At 35.3% G+C, this 23,752-nt stretch overlaps 1 protein-coding gene and 1 non-coding gene across 11 annotated transcripts in view; one reads left to right on the forward strand and one right to left on the reverse strand.

Annotated features, from left to right (window-relative positions):
* The window catches only part of Gpd2 (glycerol-3-phosphate dehydrogenase 2), a 149,383-nt gene that overhangs the window by 70,070 nt on the left and 55,561 nt on the right, over positions 1-23,752 (forward strand). For all 10 annotated transcript variants that reach the window (XR_002398112.2, XM_004835926.4, XM_004835927.4 and 7 more), the window contains 3 exons: positions 210-334; positions 1,658-1,755; positions 2,734-2,897. Coding sequence is in view for 9 of the 10 variants with exons in the window: in XM_004835926.4 (XP_004835983.1) it covers positions 210-334; positions 1,658-1,755; positions 2,734-2,897 (387 nt within the window). In the remaining variant the exon portion in view is untranslated. The remainder of the gene's footprint in view (positions 1-209; positions 335-1,657; positions 1,756-2,733; positions 2,898-23,752) is intronic.
* Positions 15,023-15,129, reverse strand: LOC147829913 (U6 spliceosomal RNA). Its single transcript, XR_015447510.1, has one exon. It is a non-coding gene; the product is annotated as a U6 spliceosomal RNA (small nuclear RNA).

A 23,752-nucleotide genomic window follows, 5' to 3' on the forward strand; every position in this document is an offset into this window, starting at 1 on the left:
ATGCTTCTAGTTCTGGCTTGACTTTTCCCCCAGGAAGAGTCTAAAATCTCTTCATTATAATATAGACAGTGTGCTGCACTTTGAATACAAATTTATCCATGTTCAGACTAATTTTTCTTGTGATTGTCTCTACCCTGGAGAAGTGCCTTTAATGAATTACATACAAATTGTGTAATTTAAGAAGTTAATTTGGTTTTCTGGTTACACAGGACTAAAAACAGCCCTTGTAGAAAGAGATGATTTCTCATCAGGGACCAGCAGCCGAAGCACTAAATTGATCCATGGTGGTGTGAGATATCTTCAGAAGGCCATCATGAAGTTGGATATTGAGCAGGTAATTGTGTATGCTGGTTGTTAAACAAAAATTGCAACTATGCTTTTTCTACCCAATTAAATCAGGGTGTTTAAAAATGACTTTTAACATTTCTTCCTCTTGGAAATACTTATTTTGTGTATGCTGCTGGAATATCTTTCAGGAGAGGTGTGTCAGTTCTTTCCTGTAGTATTATGTTTATGGGTAATCAGGGCTTTCTCTACACAGGCATTCCAGAGTAGCAGATTTACAAAATCACTTTTGGATGTGCTACCCTTTGACAATTATGATTGGCTTTTTGCCAGTGGCCACCAAATTGCTACTTTACAGCAGTTTCAGGGGAGCTGTGTTGCAGTGAAGAGGGAGTGCCAAATTGATCCTCTTAACTATGACTGCAATCACACCCTCATATTGTCACTGACATATTGTTGGGGAAAAGAGGATCTGAGTCATGCTTTTCCTGTGTCACACTTTATTGTGTCCAGTCTGCCACCATTTGAAAACTTCCAAGGCAGTGTGGAAGATGACATTTCCCAGAGGGGTAAAGAGATCAGCTGCATTCCCTATCTGCTTTTCAAATACATGAAAAGCACAGCAGCACTGACTTGACATTGTCAAGTTTTGAATCTGTCTCCCCTTTTTTTCTTGACAAGTCAGTTTTGAATCTGTTCCCTTTTCTTATGTTTCTCTTTGGCATCATGATGGATACAAAGAAAATATCATAGATACAATTTAGAATCAGCTAACTTATGATGTGCTCTGGATTATTTATTCAATATCTATGAACCTTAGTGGTCTCATTTATAAAATTAGTATAATAATAATAACAACAACAATAATAACAATACTAGTTCTTTAGAGAGTCATAAAGAGGATCACATGGGTTAAGACTAATGCTTTTTAAAAATAATCTAAAACACTGTGCAACTGCTACACATCATCTTTTCTAAGTCTAGTGAAGGCAAGAAGGAAACTTTTAGCATGAATTTGAACAATCTGTATTTCTTACCTGGAGAAAATATTATGAGGAATTGAGAAAGGGGAGCATTACAGAGAATGCAAGATAAATGGTTACAATAATCTTGGAACTCAAGTCAGGAAAATATCTTACACCTGGGAACTCTGACAGCATGTTTTTCTCCTATGCAAATACAGTTACGGTTTCTAAAAAATCTTTGAGGTTGACAGCATGATGTATTATTAGAAATTTGATTAGGAGGGAGCTATCCTTACTAAGAGGTAGAAGGTTTCTGTGTATCAATCAGTTGGCAGGGTGTCTATTTGCCATTTGAAAATATTATGATATGTTACTGCCAAACTAATTTTCTCTGTTTTGATTTTCAGTATAGGATGGTAAAAGAAGCCCTTCATGAGCGTGCCAACCTATTAGAAATTGCTCCCCATTTATCAGCCCCACTGCCTATAATGCTTCCAGTTTACAAGTAAGCCTTTGATATCACTTTTCTCCTATTTGATCACCTGAGGTCAATGGAACAACACAGTTTTAATAGAAATAATTCCTCAATGTGTATTTCTTAATGTGGTTTTAATTAGCCCTAATCTTTAATCCTTTCCAAACATTTCCATTGGTGCATTTAAAAGTGTGGATTTTCTTAAATACTCTCTATGGAACTATCTCTAAGGACCAGATCTTGAAGGCAAAGGAGATTATGTTCTGTATTTATAATTAGTAATGCCTCATTCTAGTTTCTTAGTGTATATATGATGAACAGCTGCATTTGTACCGAGGAACAGGAGGGCCAGCAATGTAGAAACCCAAAAAGAATCATGCTGTAAAATTTGAACCTGCAACACAGCAAATGAAAACTCAAACTATTTTGGGTCATTTTAAGTATCCAAGTTGACTAAAACTGAAATTTGTCTAGATGTTAAATTATGAAACCCAATTTCCTAATGTGGTTAAAGCTACTCATGAGGTTCCCTTAAGTTGGAATACAGGTACAATAATGTGAAGTGGATTTTATAACATTTAGCCACATGAGTATTGTGGTGTTTTGAAACAAATTTTATAATTTTGTCCCTGTTTTGCCACAGATTGCATAAGACCTCTTAAAGCGGTGATTCTCAGACCTGGGTGCACATTACAAAACCCCAGGCCCTCATCCTACTCTGGTTAAATCAGCCTCTGCTTATGTGAGGTCCAGGCATCAGTGTTTATTTTTAATGTTTCCCCAAGAATTCAAATATGCAGCCAGGGTGAGAGCCTTAGAGGAGATTCATTTTCTTATGTACCCCACTAGATCTGGTGTCAAAAACAGTTATACAGGGCTGTTTCTTTTTCAGTCCTCTTTTAGGTATGCTTTGCTTTCCATAGTGAAAAGTTTCTTGTAGTTTAAGGTATCATTCTATAATGTTATACTCTATTTCTAAAGAAACTGTTCCCCCTATTTATGCTGTAGGTGGTGGCAGCTACCTTACTACTGGGTAGGAATTAAGCTGTATGATCTGGTTGCTGGAAGTAATTGCCTGAAGAGCAGTTATGTCCTCAGCAAATCGAGAGCTCTGGAACATTTCCCCATGCTCCAAAAAGACAGACTGGTAGGAGCAATTGTCTACTATGATGGTATGTGATTTTTTTCACACATTATTTTCTCTCTATAACACCTTAGAATATACTATGACCTCTAATGAAATAGTTTTGCATTTTTAATTTCAATGCTAATCTTACAAAACATTCAAATACACACACAAACACACACACACGTACAGATTCACCATTTTCTTTAGTACTGGCTGAAAAACTACCCATAGCGTTTTGTTTCTAATATTGTTTTATATATTCTTTTCCTTCTTTAATTTCTACTTAGGTCTCATGGTTGATTTGGACTATGTTTCATTGTTATGAATTTGGGCCCCACCCATTTGCCATTTAATTTGTTTTATTTTGCCACTGAATACTTGCCTTATGAATATATTACAGTGGTGAAAGCAGCTGAGGATCTGTTAGGTTCTGTAGGCGAAACCTCTATTTTCAAGGGGTTATAAACCTAGGGAAAAATGCCCCTTGGGCTGTAATTGACATGTTTGTATTTTGCATAGGACACATTCTTGAATGTATAATTTATGTGATGAAAGGTAGATGAACAGCATTGTTAAACCAAACCCTCAGGTTTTATTGCTTATGTTATTGCTGTCAGATGTTTTCCAACAGTGACATTACCTAGTGTCCATTTACCTTGTGTTAAAGGTGAATTCTTTTTTGTATGTAATGTAATTTTGTTCACTTTCATTAGGAGGAACTAAACACTTAGTGTACCGGGCCGGGGATTTAGCTCAGTGGTTCCAGCGCCTGCCTTGCAAGTGCAAGGTCCAAGTTCGATCCCAGGTACCAAAAAAAAAAAAACACACTTAATGTGCCTCCAGGTAGGTTACAAGACCATACAAAGAAAAACAGGTAAAGCATTTGTGCAGTTTTACTAAGGATCCACAGATAGTCATTTGTAAGGAAATGGCTAGAGACAAGCAACTGTCTCAGAAGGTCTTAGAAATTTTACGACAAAGGACATCTTAGGCTGTATATCTCACCTCCACCTCCATTATGTGGTCTTTTATATTTGGTGTTAAAGTCTTAGCACAGTGATGGTAACTCTTTTAGAGCTTTCAATGATAATATATACCTGGCTGCGTCACATGTGCCAGAGGTTCACCACCACTGTCTTAGCATGAAGAAATTTTGTTACTGTTTGAGGAGCCTTTGATATTTATACTTCAGATTATGGGATGTCCTCAAGGCTACCCTTACCTTTTTTTCTTTCCAGTATTTCATTTCTGAGTCAATTCAGCTGTTTGTCAGCCAGGCTTTCATACATAAATGCAAAGCATATATGTGCAGAAGGGGCAATGGGGACCAAACTCTAGAAAATGTCTTAGGAGCAACAATGTTAGAAAAATGTTAGGGGTCTTAGACAAACAGTAAAAGCTAGAAAATTAACAGTTTGTAGTGCCTTGCAGCATCTAAACACCACAGGGTGGCCACTTAACTACTTTTTTTGGTGTCCTTGATTAAGCCTGCATGTTAAAGGACAACCTTCACGGTGAATTTGCTTTTCTACACCAGACCTGTAATGTTAATCCATTGTAGCTTATTGGGTGATTATAGTAAAGAGCTTTTTGGTCCAGGAGAAGTAAGAAGGCATTCTGTAAATAGCATCCTGCCCATCTCAACATGGAAATGTTTGTGGCATTTGCCTCTTTTTACTCATCCTTTCTGCACATACAGTACTCTTCAAATTTTTACTCATTTTTATATCATTTAATATGTCAGGCATCAATTTTATTCATTAACTTTTGCATATATGATTTGCCTAATGAAGAATATTAGTGGATATCATATCTCAATTTGTGATTGTCTTTTGATTCTACATAAAGAAACCAAGGGAAATTTATATTTTTCAATGCAGAAGGAATATTGTAGTAAAATTAAGAGGAAGAAGAATTTCTTTACAGAATTGATTTTTAAGGGCCGGGGATTTAGCTCAGTGGTTCCGGTGCCTGACTCGTAAGCACAAGGTTCAGAGTTCGATTCCTGGTACCAAAAAAAAAAAAAAAAAATTATGCCAGGGATTTAGCTCAGTGGTTCTGGCGCCTGCCTCGCAAGCGCAAGGTCCCAAGTTTGATCCCCAGTACCAAAAAAAATACAAAAATAAAAAAAATAAACTGGGCCGGGGATTTAGCTCAGTGGTTTCGCCACCTGCTGCGCAAGTGCAAGGACCCGAGTTCGATCCCTGGTACCAAACAAACAAACAAACAAAAAAACAAACAATTGTTTAGTGAAGATTATATAAAAATAATTTCAAATTGCTGTTTGGAAATTGGTTGTAAAATCTTAAATCTTAAACTGAAGGAGTAAAAATAATTCTGTTCTGGTCATTTGACATAAGTTATGTGCTTTTTCACATTGTTCTGAAATGGTATTGGCCTTGCTATGTCATGCTTGAGGTGAGTCAGAACAACAATGTGAAACAGTATAGTTCTCTGGTTTCACCATTGTATTCACAGATTGAGGCAACTTGTGTTTTATGTGGTATGGTGTGATGAGCAAATTAAAAACCAGCATAGAAATAAGGTGGAGAAGAACATAAGGGTAGAGGAATTAAATGCAATTAATACATGTTCGGAAAAAGGGAAATGCCTTCCTCCTTGACCAGAAATATATTTCAAAGTAGTTCAGAGAGAAAAATTACCTAAATGTCATTAACCATTTTAAGCCCATTGTGTAAACATTGTAATTTATGAAATAAACCTTGCTTAATAGGAAAAAATGTACTATTCATAAATAACCATTAGGAGAATGAGTAACAGTTATCCAAATGGTTTAACAATGCATTCAGGTACTTGAATTAACTTTCAAAAATACTTACGTTCATAAAACATTACCCATTATAAAATAAGCAGAAATAATTTTTATAATTCCCACCTAGGGAAAACTTGATTCTGATTAAAATGTCTGTATAAGTAATCAAATGAACTTTTAAATGTTACCGGAAGTTTTGCTAACTGAAGTTTTATTAACTCTTTTTGGTACTGGGGATCAAACTTGGGTTCTTGAGCTTGGGCAGGCAGTGGAACCACTGAGCTAAATCCCTGGCCTTTACTAACTCATATTAGTAATTATTATACAGTTATTTCAGCTCCCGTGTAAAGTGAAATATAATGGTGTAGAAATATAGTGAGACAGAGCAGTAGACATTGCCATGAACTTGCTCCGGGGGTTTAGACAACAATTTAATATCCTTTCAACATAGAGATGTTAGGGCTGTAAGATGTTCTCTTTGAAGTACAAAATGTACAATTATCAAAAGATTTTTTTAATTACTCCAAAGCACATGCTCATCCCAAATAAATTCTGATTGCTGTTGCATTTGATTAAGGCAAAATATTTCCCCACAAAAATTCATAAAGATAATGGAATAAACTCTCCATACTTTTTGGCATAGTAATTATTGTGACTATTCTTTGTATGGCAGAAATTTGTTCCATTGCCACACTTTATTATTAACTGGTTTAAAACAAGCTGACATATATGGAGGAATAACTACCATCTTTTAAAATGTAGAGTCAAGTTAATTTTCTCAGAATGCATATGAAATGTAAGTTATGAAGTGACATGCCATGTTTTTCCTCCAGTTGTATTTTCTTACGTTATATTAGAGAAGACAGAGTCAACTCACAGCCTTCTGACTGCATGTCCTGGTGTTTTCTGTCTGGTCCTTTGCCCCTTTGTTGTGCAGACCCACCTAACCATGGCCATTACCACTGATGATTCCAAGTAGAGAGGGCAGGCACGTTCTTCCAAGTTGGCAGGAAGTGTTTAAGACATAAGCTTGGGTGACTTGGTAGGCTGTGAGATCATGTGAATCAGCTTGCATGGGGTTGAGGTAGCTAGTTTCTTTAGGAGTTTATTTTGTGGTCGTCTACCAACTCTTCTTCAATCTGCCAGTTCTTACAGTGGATCTTTGGTGCCATTCTAGTTGGACTTCATTCATCTAATCCAGTGCACAGAAAATGATATATAATTAAAAATCATTAAATATTTAAAACCATTAAATATCCCTATTAAGCCTCTATAAAATGAAGGTGGAGAACAAAATTATAGCTTTAAATTCTTCTTTCTGCCAGTCAAGACATTGACAGAGAAATGTCTGTTACTTCATACCCGATGATGCCTGTATTTCTTATGCACATATGAAAATAGTGACCTATGAGAAATTACCTTGGCTTTCTAATGTAAATAAAAGTTGGTTCCATTCATGTTTCAAAGGGGGAATTAAAGCCCAGCATTCACTAGAATATTCATTTTTATTCCAATCTAAAACTCATAGCATACAAATAGATGAATTCAGCTCATGAGAGAGCAAAGCCAATTTAATCTCTGGCTCCCCTGAGGTAAATGTAGTTCACGGTACTGCCCCCACCCCAACCTCAGCTATAATCCCTGGCTCCGGAGGTAAAAATGCACTGAAGTGAGGAAAATTCTGCAGTAGGATATAATGATCCAAGATGACAGGGACAATAATGACAATGAATTTCATGTCTCCTAGTCATGAGCTAGAGATGCTTGACTAGGCTGACTTATACAATTAAATTGTTACAGGTACAGCAGGAGATGCAGTTAGCTGTATGCTTCAGGGAATGATGCTTCTGGCAAAGACATTGTGGAATCCAGGCTCTCTTTTATTAGGAACAAACTATTATCTTTCAGGCATGCACTCGAGATTGTACACTTTAATAAAAGAAATCCTGGGTTAAAGACAAGTCTTTAGAAGTGTTGATTTTATCTACTTTGAAAGCTAAGATAAATCAATTACTCAATAACACAAAAGTGAGTTTTTTAGGCTTGTGTTTTCATATTTGCTTTCTTCATTGGATTCCTGGGACATAGTCAAATCTAAAGATGATTATGTATGATCCTTATTTACACTGTTTGTATATATAGTTGTTGAGCTAATTGGGTGTCACCTACTTCGAATCAGACAGGCCCATTGATTTTTTTCAGAGTAATAGATACAGACTTAATAGTTAACTGAAAATTGTGGATTTACAAAGAAAATAGCCATGCCATTTGCAAGTTTTGGCTATTTGCTAACTTATGGAGTTAATTTTTCTTGTTAATTGGACTAGTATCTCCAAAGTGGAGTGTATGAGCTTCAGGAATGCACTAGGTTATAGGAAGAATGCATTAGAACTTCTACTTACATTATTTTTATCAAATTCTTTATAAATGTGTCTTGTATATGGTTCAAATGTATATAAGTAAAGTGGTATATGTATTAATATATAAATAAATATATCCATTGGGAATATATGCTGAGATTTATTTTACCTTTGAGATGCCCAATTTAATTACTATTTTTTGGGGTACTTGATTGGTAATTTGTCATTTTACTTCTTTAATAATTGGCTAATTATTGGGCAATTCAATGTTTTCAAAGTAGATGTATTCAGCAAGAAGAAAAATTCCTCTGGAAAGATATACATTACCAAATCTCTTCCTTTATTTCCCAAGGTCTAGTTTCTATAAACCTTGATTGAGGTGGCTTAAAAGAAATAAACAAAACTATTGAATAAGAGGGGATATTATCTTGGGGAACTCCAAGTTATCAAAATCTGACACTATGTGTTAAAAAACTTGTGTATTTTTGGGCCGGGGAGTTAGCTCAGTGGTTCTGCTGCCTGCCTCGCAAGCACAAGGTCCCAAGTTCGATCCCTGGTACCAAAAAAAAAAAAAACCTTGTATATTTTTATTTTAATCTCCATCTTAAAAGTTTACTAAATCCGTTAAGTTCTATTTGCTTGCAATTCCCAGAGCTCCTACCATTTTATGTACTTATTATTATGCAAACCAAGGTTTAAAATTATATAAATGTTCATAAAATATAAGAGAATACATATAACAATATGTAAGTTATAAAGCTTAATCGTACAGATCCTGGAATCCACAACCAGCCTTCAAACCTGGAATATTACCAGTATGTTGAAGCTCTTTGTGAGTATTCTGCATTTCATTCCTTCTTCCTTTTTTTTTAGATATTGCTATTTTGACTTTTATAATTAAGTTCTCTCTCTTTTTTTATTTTACACATTTTGAAGTAATTTGTTGTTTAGTTTTCAGGGTTTATTAAATAGTATATGATGTGTTATAAAAGTTGATATAAACATTTGGGAAAGCAGCTGGACACACAGAGTAAAGCCAAACATGCATATACCTTGGGATATAGTAATTCTGTTACTAGACATATGCTCTAGGAAAATTCTTACATGTACCAAGAGATATAGATATAAAATGTTCATTGAAGCACTGGATATAATTTCAAAAAGGCAAATAATGCAAATGTCTGTCAAAAGATCAATAAGTAACTATGTTCTATTCACACAGTGAGTGAACTACAACTAAACTGAATAACACAGATGAATCTTAGGAAAATGGTGTTGCACATGGGTTGATAAATTGTCTTATAATTGCACTATGATCAAACTAGGAAGCTGTTTTCCAAGTTACGGTGATATAGTTGAAACAATTGGACATATGTATGGAAATAGATGACTTAGGTTTATAAACTTAGCTGCGTTTTGAGCCACATGTTGGACATCTATAAATTTAGACTTATGGTACTGAACATAGAGGTTATTTTGAGATTTAAATGAGCTAATAAGAACAGATTACTTTCCAAATTCAAAACCTTATTCGAATGTCAGTTATTTCATTTGAGTCAGTATTCTACAGTCTACTAAATTTCTGCTTCTCATGAAGATGTTACAAAGGAAAGAATCAGCTCCACAAACATCTCTCCAATGCATTTCAAATTGGAGAATTCTAACAGAAGAATTTGCCAAACATTTTTAGGGAAAAAATATTGTGCATAGAAACATCTCTAGGTAACTGTATAATGTTTGAAGTTTGAGGATTAAAAAGTAAGTGTTTTCAAAGAATTTTCTCCAAACATATCTACATTTTAGAGATTGCTTTAAAACTTTTTCAGTATTTTCATAGTTCTCCTTGTCCATATTCAGTTTTACACTTTTAAATGAAATGAAATGGTTTTTAATCTTGATTTCCTGTCAGTTTTCTCATTGTATATCTCCTCTTGTTTTCTGTGAGTTACATAAATGAAGCTGACATTATTGCTCTTATAGCAGGCATTTTTTTTTTTGCCCTCAAATGCTGCCTTCTTGCTATTCAGTGTATCTGGATACCAACTAATGCTAAATGGAGTTTGACATGTACCCCTAAGAAACAAAACTTATAAATTGTGGCTTCAAAGAAACCTTGAATAAATAGGACACATTGTGTCCACCCAGGCTAACATCCAGCATATGCTTTAGCTTCCTGATGATGAGATAGAGCAAAACAGCCCTCAGGAAACTATGCAATTGTTTATTGCTCACTTGCACAGTGTATATTAAATACCAGGCTTCCATTGTTCTAAAATTAGTTTAAAAAATCAAAAGCACACAGCAGTTGATTTGATCAGGTATAGCATACTGAAATAGTACTTGCCCATAGTGTACTCTGGATATAAAACCTTAAAACCTATGCTGAGAATTCACTAGTACTGGGAAATGTATAAAGTTGTTTGAGCAAATAATTCTGGTAGGTTCACGATAAACTAATCTGTTGCTCAGTTATGTCTCTCTCTCTTTTTTTTTTTGGTACCAGGGATCGAACTCGGGTCCTTGCACTTGCGCAGCAAGTGGCGAAACCACTGAGCTAAATCCCTGGCCCCTCAGTTATGTCTCTTTTTTAAAAATGCAGGATCAAAGGCAAAAGTTACTGCATTAAAAATTTCTCCTGGGCTACGGATTTAGCTCAGTGGCGCCATGCCTGCCTCACAAGTGCAAGGTCCTGAGTTTGATCCCCAGTAATCTCTGTCTACTTTTTCTCACAATTTGCTCATTCATCTAAAATAGTTATGGAGCCAAATGCATTAAAGATAAAGTTCTGAGCTAGCAGATTTCGAGTTTACCAAATATATACCATGTATTTTGCTAACACATGATTTTTACTACCCAAAATGCTTTACATTTGTGTAGCAGAGTATGGTTTTCAAAACACTTTTTCCATAACTTAGCTCTATATGTAAGGTGGGATCAGATATTACAATCCCTTTTGTAGAAAGGAAGAGGAAATATAACTACATGTCTAGATCATTTTGGATATATGAAGATATAAAAGTAATTTAATTTGGCTAAAAATATTTGTAAAATAAAGATTGTTATATCATACCTCCTTTCAGTTACCACTGGTTTTTAAGTTTGTATATACTTTTAAAAAATGACCAAATAGGGCCAGGGATTTAGCTCAGTGGTTCCGCCACCTGCCTAGCAAGCGCAAGGTCCTGAGTTTGATCCCCAATACCAAAAAAAAAAAAAAAAAAATCAAATGGTTCAATAAAGAAGGCACATTTTTATTATGGAAAGTTCAAACATATGTAAAAGTAATGAAAATAATAAAATGAAGTTGCACTTTTGACACTTATAAACTCATGACCTATAGAGCTAATAAATTCAGCAAAGTGGCAAGATACAAAATCAGCACACAAAAATCAATAGCCAGTGATGATCCCAGTGAGAAAAATATCAGGAAAATGACCCCATTTATGATAGCTTAAAATAATTAAATACCAAGGAATAAAACTAACCAAGGAAAACTATGGTACTCTGAAGTGAAAACTATGGTACTTGAAGGAAGAGATTGAAGAGGACTTTTGAAAATGAAATGACAGCTCCTGTTCCCAAATAAGCATAATCAGAATTGTCAAAATAGCCATTTTACTAAAGGTGATATATAAATTTAATGCAATTCTTATCAAAATACCAGCATTCTTTACAAAAATAGAAAAAACAGTCATAAAATTACATGGGACCAGAAGAGACCCCCAATAGCCAAAGGAATCCTGATTAAAAAGAATAAAGTGGGAAGCACACAATCCCAGATTTCAAATTGTACTACAAAGCCATATATACTAACACTAAAATGTTTGTGTTGGTCAGTGGAATAGAATAGAAGACACAGAAACACCCCCATATACCTCTTTAGCCATCTAATCTTTGACAAAGAGGGCAAAAATATATGCTGGAGAAAAGATAACCTCTTTAACCATTGGTGCTGGGAGAACTGGTCTTCCATGTTCAGAAGAGCGAAATTAGACTCATGCACTAAAATCATACCAAAGTGGATCAAAGATCTAGATATAAAAACAACACTGAAATGGCTGGAAGATTAAATAGGAGAAACACTTGAAGCCATAGGCAAAGTTCTTGAACATTATCCCAATAGTACAAGAAATAATGCTAAGAATAAACAAATGTTAAATTAAAATGCTACATAGCAAAGGAAACAACAGAGTGGAGAGACAGCCTACAAAATGTTTTTTGTTGTGGTTGTTGGTTCTGGGGATCGAACTCAGGACTTTGTGCTTGCCAGGCAGCCGTGTTGCCACTTAGCTACATCCTTGGCCCCTACAATCTACAGAATGGGAAAAAATTTTGTGAGCTAGTCTTCATTTTTTTTGTTTTTTCTGGTACCGGGGATCGAACTTGGGACCTTGTACTTGTGTGGCAGGTGCCAGAACCACTGAGCTAAATCCCCGGTCCTGAACTAGTCTTCTGATAGAAGATTAACACCTACACTATATAAGGAACTCAACGTATTAGGCCCCTGAAAAACAAAAAACCAACTCAAAAATGGGCAAATTAAATGCATAGACACTTACCAAAAAAGTACAAATGGCCAGTAATTATGTGAAAAAAGTTCAGCATCTTTAACCATTAGGGAAATACAAAACAAAACAATTCTGAGATTTCATTTTACTCCAGTAGGAATGGCTACCATCAAGAACACACAGACACACACACACACACACACACACACACACACACACACACACTGCTGGCAAGGATGTGGGGAAAAAGGAACTCTTCTACATTGTTGGTGAGAATGTAACTAGTACAATCATAATCATTATGTGAATCAGTATGGAGAGTTGTCCAAAAACTAAAAGTAGAGATCCCATTTGACCTAACTATACCTCTCCTTGATATTTTCCCCAAAGAATTAAAAGACTGCAGTGATACAGTATGATTATAACCCATGGTTATAGCCACCTAATACACAATAGCCAAATAGAGAAAAAACCTAGATACCCATCAACAGATGAATGGATAAAGCAAATGTGGTATATGTACATGATGGAATTTTGCTTAGCCATAAAGAATGAATTTACTTGATTTATAGAAAAATGGAAGGATCTGGAGAACGTAATGTTGAGTGAAATAAGTCAGACATAGGTTAAATATTGCATAATATTATATGAGAAACCCAAAATGTAAATAAAGAGTGAAGAAAAGGAGATATGGTAGGAAACAAGGAAGCAGAGTTTTGGAGATGGCCAAGTTGCCAGGAAATGGAGCAAGGCAAGAAAGGGGTGGGTGAAGAGATTAAAACATTCAAGATAAAAAAATACATATATTTTCTCAAAACAAATGTAATTATTATGTATGGCAAGCACCAATTTAAAAAACTCATGGTCTTTTACAGAGAAAAAATCTGTACTCTCATCTGTAACCCTCATCTGTACTCTCATCTGTAACCCTCTTGCACCGAGTGACACATATTTTATCCACAAATATCAATGAATATTTAGTTTGTACCTTTAAAGTTAAGGATTCTATTTTAAACTATCATACCTAAATTGTTTAATGATAATTTAATATCAAATGTCTGGTCATATTCATTTATCCCTCATAGTCTCATAACTTTTACAGTATCTTTTTAAAGAAATTTCATGAAACAGACAAAACCTTAGTTCCTATAAATTGAAACAGACAAAACCCTAGGTTCCTATAAATTGATTTATTATTATTATTATTACTATTGTTATCATTATTTTTGGTACTGGGGATTGAACTCGGGACCTTGCACTTGCGAGGCAGGCCGCGGAACCACTGAGCTAAATCCCCGGCCTTATTATTATTATTATTAGAAGTAGTAGTAGGTTTCCCATTCCTTCCATTGTTTCCTAATGGTTTCATTTGACAGGCCCTCTGTATTTCCTGTACATTGGTAGTTAGACTTATTCGGTTAATCTGTTGCTACATAGAAACAACAAAGTCAGTGGTTTAAAGTTACAATTTATTCTTTCTCATAGTTCTGAGGATGGATGGGCTCAGCTGGCTGGCTCTCACTCCCTGTGTCCCTCATATGATTGGAGTGAGATGAAGCTTAGGTTGGGTCTTCTGAAGACTGTTTTACTCACCTGTCTGGTTTCCAGGCTGGGAAGGCTGGAGTGACTGAAAGTTTTGCTGGCATCTCTCCTTGCTTGTGACTTCTCTATATGGCTAGCTTGGACATTTTATATGATTTCTGACTTATCTCAGCATGCAAGAATCCAAGCCAGAAATCCAAAGCTTTTCTTGACCTAACCTTGGAAGTCACAGTGTCATTTTCACATTCCATTAATTGAAGTGAATTATAGAAACAACCAGATTTAAGAGAAAGGACTAGAATAAGAAAAACAGGAGATGTACTTTATTGGGAAGAGATGGAACAGCTTTAGTGACAAGCTTCAAGTAGGTGGAACAAACTTTTGTTAAAAACACTTTATAAGTGGTGGTGTGAATTTCCATTACAAGTCTTTTGCCCCCAATCATTTTTTTAAAAAAAAATTAGTCATTATAAGCACTACTTTATTATAATATTTCATTTGTGGCTACAGGGTTACAAAATGGTACTTTTCTAATTCTATTTTCCTTCTTTATTAGTTGGATTATTTTTAATTTTCTTGTTTCAGCTATTTACCCACATATTTAGGAAAGTCTGGATATGTTTGATCCTTTCTGTTTATGTACTACTTTTCAAAAGTAATGTGTTAGTTTTCTACCATCTTCCAAATGTACTGACATTTGGAGTGTATTGCCAATATAAAGTCATGAATTTAAGTGTATTTGATGTGTATCAGTCCATTAGAGTCCAATCTCTGGCCCATGGGCACCTCCTCGAGGTGGCTGTTAGGCCCTTTTAAGGTACTGTCAGTGATCCGTGGTGATTTTGGTGCTATGTGCTATGAGAAGACATTTTGGGCTGATCCTGAAACTTTTCTTCCCTACCATTAGACATATTTGTCCATTAAGCTGTGATGCCCTTAAGTGGAGATTATGGTCATTAGAGACCAAAGTCTTTTTTTTTTTTTTTTGAATATGGAATGCTTCATGAATTTGCATGCCATCTTTGCAGAGGGGCTATGTTAATCTTCTCTATATCATTTCAATTGTACTATATATACTGCTGAAGTGAGCACTAGAAACTGTAATCTATTTACTATGGATATTCACTGCTTTTCAAACAAGGCAAACTTCTTTCCCTGTTCTTTTTTCTTGTTTTTGCACTCCCCATTATTTCTTAGATAATAGTAGAGCTGTGTTTTTGCACCAAATAAGGTGGATGTTGCTTTCCCTAAATATGAAGCTATTTTTAAAAAGGTGAATTTAAGAAGCATCCAAAACCACATACTATGAAATAAAATTTTATAGCCATGCTGTTTAGATCACACAGTGGTACAGCCTCGTACACTGGTATATCCTTGTCTGTCAAACCACATATTCATCTTTCTTTTTATAAATGAAAATGAATCCTATTTCCTTTCTTTGGACACCACAGACATGGCACATCCATTAGTTTTATCTGTACAGAAAGTGTAAAATTAGTCTGTGAGTCTCAAGTGCTATTCTTATCATTATGTAAAATATGCTGATTTGTTTAAATTTGCTAAAACCTAGTTCATATCATCTGCTTGCACTGAATGCCAATCTGCTTAGTCATACTAAATGCTCATGTTAATTATAGTCCTTTAAATAGATTGGTCTGTTTTATACTAATACATGCAATTACATACCTCTTGGTAAAATTTTATTTTGATATGCTTCATATTAATGGAACATTAAAAAATTTTAAAGGTGAAGCTAACCAATTGTAATTTAAAGTTAACATTTTAAATTGTAAAGGGCTTTCTCTTATTGTTGTAGAGACCTTAGGAAAATACTTACCCAAGAAATCATTGGCCATGTTTAAAAATGCTTCATTTTGAAACCACCAGTGATTTACCTCAAAGGAATTCTTCAGGAAGAAAATCTTGTAGGTCACATTTGGAAAGAAAATGAGGGGAGGAAATAATTGACATTGAAATATGAGGAAACAAATAGGAACTAAAGGCTATAAAGATTGGCCATCAAGAACCCATAAAGACTGACATTCAGGAACTGACTTTTTTGGCTACTTTATCATACTACAAATAATACTTCATGTGTCTGTTGTCAGCATCTCTAGGTGTCCTCTGTTCTAACCACTCTTACCATGTTCTCTAGCATCCTTTGAAGGGCATTAAGAGTCTTTTTCCTGAAAAATGCTTGGTAAAAAGAAGAAAGAAAAAACCATAATCAAATCCTTTTCAGAGTTGTTCTGCAGATGACACACAGCCATTGACTTAGTGTAATAGAAAGCCAGCATGATGTAATGGACCTAGTCTCCCAAGAAAGAGCAGTAATAAAAATATCCCTTGAATTAAAAAACCACACACGAGTAATGGAAAAGTTGTGAAAAAACTCATTGGTACATAGGCCTTATAAATATAAATAACACTTTGATAGAGAATATTCTCTGAAGCCAAATAGATTACTATTTTAGAATGTGAATTATCCAACTAGTTTCTTTATTACTCTTAATACTTACTCATATCACACTTTGTATTATTAGTACACTCGTTAGATCATTATAGCTACTCTCAGAAAGCATGAACCACATAACACCTATTTTTTAAAAAAACTCAGCTGACACACAGACTCACATACACACATGCATATATACACAGTTTCCATACGATTTATATAACTATTGTTCCTTTTCTGTCCAAAACCAAATATGCATTCTTGCATTCACTGGAAAAGTAGTAGTATAGAATTTGCTGTCTATTCAGAAGAATAAGTCTTTAAGAAGAAAATGGAAAAAGTATTTGATAAAGCAATTACTAGATTCAGAACAAAATCAAGTACCTTGTATTATGTCATGATATCAAAGATGATTAATATATAACTCGGTTAACTGGAGAGAGGTCATAGTAAAGGCTGACAGTAAACTAGAAACTTCATATTTCCCAGGAGTTTAAAATTTTCTCAGTTTTTAACCTGAGGATAACTATAATGAATGAACTTGATGATTCATGTTTTTACTTTCTCTTAAGAAAGCTAAAATCTGCTTGAAAGGTAGCTGGGAAGGTGTTCTCAGAGAGCTAGGTTCTCTCTTGTTAATTTTCTATATGAAAAGCTCTGTACCTCAAAAATTGCTTCAACTCCATTTTGGTAACAGAGGAGTTATAAATACTATATGATTAAAAAAATAACCTTGAATACAATTAGGATTAGTACATTGGATAAATTCACTACTCTCACGCCCATAACAAAATAGACCTAAGGGCCAGGGATTTAGCTCAGTGGTTCTGCTGCCTGGTTTGCAAGCCCAAGGTCCTGAGTTTGATCCCCCGTACCAAAAAAAAAAATGTCAAACAAAATAGACCTAAATTTTATTTTCAATAGTTGCCCTTCCAGTGGCATTGTAAAAAACAAGACAATAGTACACAGAGGTTGTGAGAAAGTCTGTTGTGTAAAAGCAAGATCAATATATACTTCTTTCTTTCCACTTTGTCTTTTAGTTGTATATGTCTTTTTCTCATCACACTTTTGGGTAAAATTTGTGTTGAGATGATCTTTAACAATAAAAAGATAAAAATGTATTTCTTCCCTCAATTATGTTGAATTTTAAAGCAGCAAAATATCTCATTTTTTAAAAAAAATTAAGCATAAATATTAACACAAACATAATGAAATATACATACAATTTAGAGTACCATTAAAGTAATATAAATACCTAGATGCAATTAAACACCCTACTCACTGAAGTCTAATTATTTTAATTTGCTTCATTGATGTTTAATGTTGGGGCTTCTCTTCTCCACACCCCATGCAAATGTGAATAGGATTAATTCATCCCATAAATTTTATTTTATTTTTTTGGGTACCGGGGATTGAACTTGGGACTTTGTGCTTGCGCTTGTGAGGTAGGTGGCGGAACCACTGAACTAAATCCCCAGGGGCCCCATAAATTTTAATTTAGACTTACCTTCCCCAGCTTTTGTCATCATGTATCTTAGTCCAAGGAGCCTTTAATTGCCCCCAGGTATAGTTGAGTGCTGTATGTGTGCCAGGTGGCGTTCTATGATTGGATTTTTTTCTCCTTTTATCCCCAGCTCCTCCCTGCCCTTAGGGGTGTGGACTTTTTGAGCTGTAGATTTCAGAGTACTTAACCTTTTGTTAGTTCCCTTTGAATTATAGCATTTTAACCATTTTTCACCAAATCTGAACATGAAATATTTAAAACATCAGGAAGATCTGATTGTAGCAGCTCCTACTGAAATTATTCTGTTGGCTCCAATAAGAGCCCAGAGCAGTGATCTGCAGAGATCAGATGAAACTGTCAAAAATTCTGAGCAAAATCAACAAAGTGACAGGTACTTAGAAGGCCACTGAGTACTAGTAGAAGGGCTTGGGAAAAAAAATTCCCTAGTTTTCACCTACTACCTGTCTTTGACATAGAAATCATGTTTTCTCTAGTATTAGACAGAACTACCAATTAGAACAAGTTGTCATAAAGATTTTCCTAACTCACTCTAGGAATTGTAGCGCTTTGCATCAGGAAGGAATCTGTTTGCTTTACTAAAAGCCTCTGGGTGTTATTTTGTGCCCGATGTTCAAATTGATCCTCACCCTCCACTGGAAGGGACGTTCCCAAGGGCTGAAGGAAGCTGAGGCCTCTGAGCAGGGAGCGCATCTCTCCTTTTCAGCTGTCTTTGACTATGTACTTTTATAGCTTTCAGTTTTCCTTGTATCCAGAATGAAACCGGCACCCTCTAGAAGATTCTGTAGCACTGCAGCCCTGAGGAACAGAGATTTAGTGTGCTGGTCTCTATGTGCCTTTTACTAGTGTGTTAAAGGGAAGTACAAGTTGGACAGTCTTTTTCTCCCCCATCAACTCATGAGCTATGAGTTCTTGTAGAGCAATGTTCAATACCTACAAAGCAGTATTTGAATTTTCATCTCATGTTTCTGCCAGTGGAGCTACAGTTCCCCAGATTGCAAGGCTTCTTGACTGGTCTGTGTCAATCTATGTAGCGTTTTTGTCCATTCTATCAGGAGGCCCTTAAGTTTGGATGTTAAAAAAAAAAACTAATCAGTTTTGATAAATCTGCCCTCCAAAAGTTTGTGAAAAGTCCCAAGATGGGAAAAAATATGAATACTGCTAAACTTCCTGATGTGGGACTCTCGGAAAGAAGTTGACTAAATGTTGACACACAATACTTCTGAATGAAGTGTGCTCGCTGTAGGCCACAGCTTACATTACATCATCCACACATCTATGCAACTGTAAAAACAAATATCAATAGTTTCTAAGTTTTCTTTTATTTCTGTACTCTATCCATCAAGATTGGCTTTATTATATTAGTCTTGGAATGCCTAGAAAGACTCTGGAGGAGGCAACATTTTGCATTGAAAGTTGAAACATTGTGTAGATTGTGTTTTATAGACATGATATTTTCAGTTTATATATGATTATCAATACATTAACATCATCTGTAAATGAGGCAACATAGGCACTAGATTGAATAACACAAAATGTGTCCTTTCCTTAAAAAATTTACTATTATTTTTTATGGTATTGGGGATTGAAACTTGGGATACTCTGCCACTGGGCTACATCCCCAACCCTTTTTATTTTTTTGAGATAAAATCTTGCTCAATTGCCCAGGCAGAATGGGAACTTGTAATTCTGCCTCAGCCTTGATGAATGGAAGATGCACACAAGCAAACTAATGCTTTAGAGTAGCATCTGAGACTTGCTGTGCGAGGCATGTACCTAAGGTGGATGTGGCAATCTGGGTAAGTTTCCTTAAGTAAGTAATGCTTTACTGAATCTTAAAGAGTGGTATCACCAGGTAGATTCAGTGGAGAGGATATCAAAGGCAACATTGGGGTCAGAAGCATGCGGGTGAAATACAAGAGGCAGTTGTATGGAGCTTGAGTGCAGGGTGAGTTAGAGGCATGGAATGATGTAAAGGGTTTGGATCATGGAGGCCAAATATGCTATGCAGAGGAATTTAGTTTAAATTTTATAGGCCTTGGGAATCCAGTGAATGAAAAATAGCACATGACACAGGGAACTCAGGATCTAAGAAACACATTTGTGTGACTAATGGAAGAGTCTTAGATGAGATTCGATGCTGATGTGAAGCAACTATTGTCCAGAAAGGCAAGTGAAAATATGGAAAAGAGAAGACATAACACATAGAACATTATCCATCTCTTTCCTTACATCTTGTAGACATCTCACAGTATCCACTACTTTGGTTTTCTTATTTTATTAATAGATGTCTTTGTGCTTTGCCTCTTTCTTTGCATGTCTGCCCTTTCGGATCTTTTGTTAAATCTTTAAATTGGAAATGAGCTAATAAGTTAATATCAGGTGTTTCCAAATTGTTTTCAGAATAATCTAGATCTTTTAAAACTTCAGTAATGTGGGCTTTAAAAAAATCTGTGATTGCCCAACTGGTTTATGTTAGCATTTTGGAAAGAATATCAGTCTTTAAAGCAGTGTTAGAGATATAATCCCTCTGGAGGGTGAAGAATGCCTGGTGCATGCTAATTTTGTACTTACCCAGGTGGAAGAAGAGAGATATAGCCAAAGCTATAGATAGAACAAAGGCATGTCAGTTGCAACCTGGTCTCAGTTTGGGCTTAGTTCTCTTCACCAATCCTGTATTGGGATATTGGTGGTTTATTTATTTATTTTTAACCTGTACCATATTAAGATCTTACTTTGACAAATCACATTTTGATTTATAGTTTGTGCTTTTGGCATGTGCTTTAATGGCATTAGCCAACTCTAGACACATACTGAATTCATTATGTACCTTATGTATGTAAGTAGTAATACTTCCTTTTAATGAACATACGGTAACATCAAAGTGCTGTGAGGGTGTTTTACAAAAGTGTCTTTGTGCAGTGCTCCTCAGAAATTTGGAGACGTGTGTTAAAGACTAACATGCTGTATTTTAAGTTGTATTTTAATGGAGTAATATATTATAATTTTGCCCTCTTCTTAAGGTGAATAGTCTGCTTGAGTCTTTGATTCTTAGGCTTGGCTTTTAATTAGAATTCCACATTTTTTACATGTACATTTATTTGTGACCAGATGAATTAAGAACTCAAAAAGTAAAATTGAATTGTAACCTGAATTATGATATTGACAGAGAGTAGTTGAGGTACTCTTTTTTTAAATTTTCCATAGATGGTAAGAAATCTACAGTCTACTGATAGCTGTTTGGGCAGCATTAAACCTTGATATATAAATATGTTTATTTATTTATTTTTGACAGGTTCTTGCTAATTCACTAAATGGCCCAGGCTGGGCTTAAACTTGCAGTCCTTCTGCTTTCGTCTCTCAGAGTGCTAGAATTACAGGCATGCACCACTATGCCCAGTTCTGGCTCTAGGTAATTCTTTAAAAAGGAAAGAAACCATTCCTTGGGGGAAAAGCTAGGTGGGATGTCAGAGCTCTGGCTAAACAAGCTGAGATAGAAAAAGAGTTCTAGCCCCAAAGAACACAGATACTGGGCAAGGAGCCTTATGTTTGGTGTATGTGGGGGGAGGAACAATAGCCTGTTGAGCACCAGGGATTCCCTTGTCTAGGGTTCCCTGAAGGCAGATAACAGTTTGTGGGCAGATAGTAGTTCCTGCAGGGATAGGGCCTTTTATAGACTGCCAGGTGCAGTCAGGGTTGACTCAGGGGCTGTGTGGGGCAGACCCTCCAGTTTGAAGGCTGCCAGTAATTACAACAGAGCGAGGGCACCTTGACTGTCTCCGAAACTAATAAGATCTTTCTTTTATAACAAGCATTTCCAGGAAGGCCTTGAGAATCACTGGGAATGTGGACCAGGAGCCTACTCATGGAAACATAGAATTTGATTCTTTTTACTTTTCATTATAAAATAAAAATGAAATATTAATAATAGTTATAGTATGTACAAACTTCATATTTAAAAGTTGAAAGTAAAGCCAATAAATATATTTTTAAGTTGGTGTAGCATTGAATACTATCTAAATTTGTAATTCATTTTAAATTATAGGAACTGATTAGAAGTAGGAACCATGTGGTTAATATTATCTATATCTACATATACATATATTTTGAGTCTTGCTGCATGTTACCATGCTCTACCATTTCAAAGACAAAGGGAAAAATTTTAACATTCATTGGAATCTTTTGTTGAAAAACTGTCTATAGTATGATTTCATTTTATGTGTAACTTATATAATAGTTTGTCACAGTAAGTCCATAGCTCATTATTGAATTATTTTATTTGTAAGCTGTTATATATTTATTGACTGCAGATTTGAGTCAAACTGCCTAAATTATTGGAACATGTTTTATGTCAACAAATTTGTTGATAAAAATATGGCTATAACATGTGGGATAGATTTTGATGTGTGCACTTGTCATATTGACATAATTTTATTGTGAACTATATTGTGTATAAACTTCCTTTTTTGTTTTTTTATTCTGGAAGATAAATCAGATATTTACTATATTTTAGGAGGTAATAAAATTAGGCTGATTCTCCATATTTGCATCTCAGTTTTTTGCCTCAGCATGTGGTTTTGATTGTAAAGAATCACTGTTTTATCATTTCACTTGAGGTGATCTGGCTATGGTAAATTGACTGGCCTGAATACAACTCACAGCCATAATGAATTGATTTCTTTAGGAAAAAAAAAATTCAACACTTTCCTACATGCAGGGCATTGTTGTCTTTGATAGAGACAAATTCCTGGAGCAATGGTGGGGAGTAGAACCCAGTTGTTGCTCTTAATTTATTTATTCTTAAGAGAAGTGAAATATTTATGTAAATTAGATGACTCAGATAGCTGTTTAAAAAAACATCCAGTAGAGCAAACCTGTTTGTATAATCAGATTAATATCTGAATTTTGCTCAGTAATCATTGATTTCTAGCAGAGCAACTGGAATTTCTTACTATAGATTGAAATGTGTTAAAGCTATATTTGTCAAGATGTGAATCTGAATAGTTTGCTTTTGTAGTTATAAACACTCTCTCTCTCTCTCTGTCTCTCTCTCTCTCTTTCTTTCTTTCTACTGGGGAATGAACTCATGGCCTTGAACGTGGCAAGTACTCTGTAACTGAGCTACATGCTCATAATCCCATCCCCCATTTTTTAAAAGAGTTTGAGACAGGGTCTCAAGAAGTTTATCAGTCTGGCTTTGGACTTGTGTTGCTCATGCTTCAGCCTCTTGAGTAACTGGGGTCACAGTCATACACCATCGTAGCCAGCTCAGAATTAAATTCTAACTTTCCATTTCTTCTTTTGGAGACAAGCCCCAAGTAAAGTTTCCCAGTAAACACTGAATCTAGGCTGCTAAAAGATATTATTATGATAGCTGAAGAATGGTCATGAGTTGGACATTAGAAGGCAATCTTCAACAAAAAGAGAGGAAGGTCAATTTAATAGAAGGTAATCTTTTTAATAATAATTTCATTCTTATAGTGCTGTTACATATGCTTGAATCTGACCATTTCACTGGTTGTAGTGGAACAGCAGAGAAATAAATGTTAGCACTACTTTACAGATAAAGAAACAGCCTAAGGAAAATGATGTGCTTAGAACCTGAGTTTGTTGTCCGGGGCTCTGGAACTCAGGCATGCTGAGTCTCTAGGCCTGGTCGGAGCCAAGGAGATGTCATAGCCTGCTGTTCATGTTAGCGCTTTAGAGCTTTCTTTCAGATAATCAGGATTCTGGGCTCT

The sequence above is a fragment of the Heterocephalus glaber genome, unplaced genomic scaffold (genome assembly GCF_053883595.1).
Source record: "Heterocephalus glaber isolate CG9 unplaced genomic scaffold, H.glaber_assembly_v1.0 deba00000347, whole genome shotgun sequence".
Lineage (NCBI taxonomy): Eukaryota > Metazoa > Chordata > Mammalia > Rodentia > Bathyergidae > Heterocephalus > Heterocephalus glaber.